The sequence below is a fragment of the Pinus tabuliformis genome, chromosome 6 (genome assembly GCF_031772625.1).
Source record: "Pinus tabuliformis cultivar Carrire ecotype Pingquan chromosome 6, CPIR1, whole genome shotgun sequence".
NCBI lineage: Eukaryota > Viridiplantae > Streptophyta > Pinopsida > Pinales > Pinaceae > Pinus > Pinus tabuliformis.
The window spans coordinates 1,459,774,260-1,459,779,254 of NC_142292.1; the positions used below are offsets into that span (position 1 = coordinate 1,459,774,260).

At 38.3% G+C, this 4,995-nt stretch overlaps 1 protein-coding gene across 1 annotated transcript; it reads left to right on the forward strand.

Moving 5' to 3' along the window:
* The first annotated feature begins 292 nt into the window (after nucleotides 1-292).
* LOC149264125 (transcription factor MYB3-like) lies at nucleotides 293-1,630 on the forward strand. The gene is made up of 3 exons (XM_089389004.1): nucleotides 293-476; nucleotides 568-697; nucleotides 833-1,630. Exons 1-3 carry the CDS (start codon nucleotides 341-343, stop codon nucleotides 1,464-1,466), a joined length of 900 nt encoding a protein of 299 aa, XP_089245130.1. The 5' UTR covers nucleotides 293-340; the 3' UTR covers nucleotides 1,467-1,630.
* Nucleotides 1,631-4,995: the final 3,365 nt, after the last annotated feature.

The window sequence follows — 4,995 nt, forward strand, 5'->3', positions numbered from 1 at the left end:
CGCTCTGATTATATTTTTGTTTGACTATATCCTTCTAGAATAACCATCTGTGGCTAGTATTACAATGAGAACTGTACCAGTTTAAATCAGAAATAAGAATAATCACGCTGTCACGTGGCCATGGTCGGTTCAAGATATCATGAGGGACCTTTTAACTATTTTTTTGTTGACAATTTGAGAATGTATACATCACCTCAGCGAAAGAAAAGTTGCACGAAATCCAATTCTTTATTTATATATAATCCCCGTGTTTGCCAAAGAAGGGACGAAGTCAGTGCTGTCTCTGTATATTCAGAGAAGAGGAGATCATCTGCGGTGGAGTTACAAACGAAAAATATCGATGATGGGTAGATCTCCTTGCTGCTCAAACAAGGGACTCAACCGCGGGGCCTGGACCGAAAAGGAGGATATGATTCTCTTCACATACATTCAAATTCATGGCGATGGTCGATGGAAAAAGCTTCCTCAAAATGCGGGTGAATCTCAGGGAATCTCTTACATTGATTTATTCATGCAGCTGTAAATGTGTATTGGAAACCAAATAAGCATAATGGTTTTATTTGGCAGGTCTGAAGCGGTGTGCAAAGAGTTGTAGATTGCGTTGGCTCAACTATCTTCGTCCCGACATTAAACGTGGAAACATTTCTCCCGACGAGGAGGATCTCATTGTTCGGCTGCATCGCCTTCTTGGCAATCGGTATGTAAAGAGTGACTGAAAACTTATTCAATTATCAGAGTTCGTTGATGCCCCATGTCGGAGGTTCGAATTGCTAATGGCATGGTAATAATTTCAATTGTGATGTGAGTGTCTATATATGCAACCTGCGTGCAGGTGGTCGTTGATAGCAGGACGACTGCCTGGACGAACAGACAACGAAATCAAGAACTACTGGAACACTCATCTCTGTAAGAAGCTGCCGTTACGAAACGAATTTCAACCCAAATGGAAACAGCGAAACCCGGAGTCGAGGTCAAAAGATCCTTCTTCGTCACAAAATCCTGTGTTGAAAACCACCCCCATAAAAACAACGATCGCAGGGCAACACCCTGAAATTGTAATTCCAAATGGCTGCAGTAATAGTGAAAATTCAGCTTGTGGCTTCAAATTGTGTAATATTAAAAAAACTGCAAATTTCTCCATGTCAGGGTGTGACCTACTTATGAACGATTCCATCACACTGGATGATTTTGAGCCCCTTGCCTCTGAGATGAAAGGGCCTAATGTTGTTGAAGAAGCAGTTACAAATTCTGTTTTCTCCATGGCAACTTTAAGGGTTGAGGATCCCCCACATTCGGATCATTTGGCAGGCGTAACAGCTACTTTACGTGAAAGTTTATTTGATATGAACGAGCACTCATATCCCGACTGGAATATGTTCTTGTCTGCTGTAACCTGTTCAGCAGATTTAGAATTTGAAGAGTTCTACAGGGAAGCGGCTGCAGAGAGAAATCAGTTTGAAATTTGAATATATATTTTTTTTTATAAAAGCACAGATATGCAGAGCGTTGGCAGCTTTACAGTCAGTGTCAATTATCAAAGTGTGGAAGAACTCTACGGTAACATGCAACGGGGAAAGCTCGAATATTTATAGAAATTAAGCGCACAGTCGCTCAACTTCCCACTGATGGAATCGGCAGATAAATAAGGGCAGAGGCGTAAAGATAAACATTAGTTGAAGGCCGTAGAGATGTCCCGTAAGATTCATAATTGCTTGTGTTTCTCAGGAATCATAATGACTAGAATTTCAACTATGTTGGTTTAATTTGCATCCATTGCAGGGATCGTAAAAAATTCTCTTACCCATTGATATATGTAAAAATGAATTTTTTCCCTTATTTTGGTTATTTCTATTTACAAAATTTGATTGAAAAGTCCATCCATTGTGATAAAATTTAATTGAAAAGTCCATACATTGTGATAGGGTGGGTTTTTAAAGCACTTTTAAATGTTAAATGAACGTTACATTATTATTCTTAAACATGATATTATTATAGTCTTACTAATTAAAAAAAAAAAAAGTTAAATGGAAAAAAATATAGCCTTATAGATACTAATAACTATTACAACATATATATAAATGATATCACAAAAAACAGATCAGAAAAATCAGCCTGGCAGAGCATGCATGTTCTTCCTCACATTATATCTGTATGCAACAAGCAAAATAATTCACAAAGAAGACTATTATTGAAAAAGAAGAGTGAAAGAGGCAATTGAAATTGAAACATCCTCCAACAACATGAATAGAGATGATGGACTAAAATTAAGTAACACATGGAAACGCCTATTAAATAAAATAAAAAAAGAGTAAATACAGATATACGATAAATAAACAAATAAACATATAAATAAATAAATATAACCTATCACAACTAACACCCTATTTAACCCTAGTAAGTCATTTTAAATAAACCTTCAAACTATATCTTTAAAATTATTTTCATTACTAGTTAATACATATGCAAATATATATATATATATATATATATATATATATATATATATATTAAATTTTAATAATTACATAATCATTCACTAATTAAACCATTAACATTTAAAAAATAATAATAATAATAATTAATTAATTAATTAATTAGTTAATAATTGTCAATATATAAATTTAAAAAGTATGTACATAATCAATCACTAATTTAAACCAGTAAACATATTTAATAAAATAAATAAATAAATAAATAGTAAATAAAAATAATAAAAAATAATAAAATAATAAAAATAAATAATAATAATAATAATAATAATAATAATATTGTTATTATTATTATTAGTAGTAGTATTATTAACTAGTTAGTCATTTAATAAGTATACAATAAAATGAGACATCAAATAATTTCTCTTTTAACTATTAATAGTTCCATGATTTCACGCTCTCTCTTCTCAAAAGACAAATTAATGGACTCACTAAGTTAGTCCGAAACGTTGGTTTCATAAATTGTTCACAGGTTTTTCTACAAATTTATAAAAATATACATAAATATTTATACAAATCAATATTTATACATATTAATCTATAATAAATATTAAATCATTTCGTTCATAATACATGTCACGCCCCCAATTCTTTTTTTGTTAAATTGGCCGGGTGCGGCACCGCCTAAGTCATTAAGATGTTCCATCGTTAACAATCTTTACGGACTACGCCTTAACAATTTTGTTATCAACATGTAATCATATTATTAATGTGCGAAACTTCAATAAGAGTAAAATCAACTTGCAAAAGATAATAATAAACTCTTTTATTATTTCCCAAGTTTACAACCGAGGAGGACGCCCGCCTGTGCAAGAGCGCACGGCGGTCGTGCCAACTCCAACCGAGGACCGATATACAACATACAACATACAATCTGTCACTCTCGCGTCGTTGGGCGGGTGGGTGCACCCGTGCCCGAACCCACCGCCAATCCACAACACACAACGAGCTACCGTGTCAACCGATTCTTACTTGAACGCCCGTCTCGGCGGGCACATCCAACTGTGCGTCGTATTACCGCCTACGCCTCCCTTAACTACGCATTATCCTTATGCGAGTGGAGAGAGCGAAGATCGAATGATTCCTTGCCAAATGAACCGCAGGTCTTGCCTTATATATATGCATCATACTTGTACGTTTTATCCTGGCTGACCCACCAAATGTTAACATGGGCGCCCCCTCAAGTCACGTTCTACCACTGTCAGCTTGGGTGGGTGTTCACCGCCCATCACCATCATATAAAACACATCGCAAGTCATATAACCTGCACGCCTGAGTGCGAAGGCACTCTAACACTTCGTCGTTTTTTGCTAACCAGAGGAGCGCGCGCCTGCTGCAAGCCGCAGGGCGTTACATTCTCCCCCACCAGAAGTCATTGTCGTCCCGAAAATTCCTGTCTTCCATCTCAATCTTCTGTCATATTTCGCAATCTTGTCCTTCCATCTCCAAAGTGAGTCCTCCATTTCCCAACTCTCTTCCTCTGGTGCATTCTTCCATCTACAAAGAAATTCCCGTCTCTTGTGGCGACCAATTCTCCTAGTCCTGCGGTTCACAAGCTTCTTCAGTTCTAGTCCTGGTCTGTCCACAATCCCGACTGGTCCTCTCAGTGGTTCAACCCTCTCTGGATGGTCTGAATCAAGTTGACATCTCTTCAGCTGGCTCACATGAAAAACAGGGTGCTTCATGTGCATATGGCGTGGAAGTTCTAGCTCATAAGCAACTTCCCCCACTTTCTTCTTCACTCGAAACGGTCCCTCATACTTCCGTGTCAGTTTGCCTATAGTCCCCTTGGCTGGCTGAAACTGCTCTACGATAATCCTGAGAAACACCATATCTCCCGCACTGAACTGCGCTTCCCGTCTTCCACGGTCAGCAAACTTCTTCATCCGCTTAGCAGCATCGTGCAAGCGTAACCGTGCTAACTCCAAGGTCTCCTCCCAAGCCTTCATGAACTTTCTCGCATGAGGACTTCTCAAGAAGCCTCCCGTTATTACAGTATGAGGTGCAACCGGCATCTGTCCATTCACTAACTCAAATGGACTATACCCCATCGCGGAACTCTTTTGAATATTGTAGCTAAACTAAGCAATATCCAAGAGTTCGGGCCAATTCTTCTGATCGGCCGTCACATAATGTCGCAAGTAGTCCTCCAGCAATGCGTTGATCCTCTCGGTCTGCCCATCTGTCTGAGGATGGTAGCTCGAACTCATCAACAACTCCGTCCCGACTAACTTGAACAATGTGGTACAAAATCTCCCTATAAATCGCGGATCTCTATCCGACACAATACTCAAAGGCATCCCCCAATACTTCACTATGTTCTTAAAGAACAACTCCGTTGTCCGCTCGGCTCCACATGGTATCTTTGTAGGAACAAAGACAACATACTTGGAAAAACGATCAACCACGACCATGATTCCACTATACCCATGCACCTGTGGTAACTGAGTGATGAAGTCCATCGAGACACTCATCCAGGGCCTCTCTGGAATTGGTAAAGGTTGCA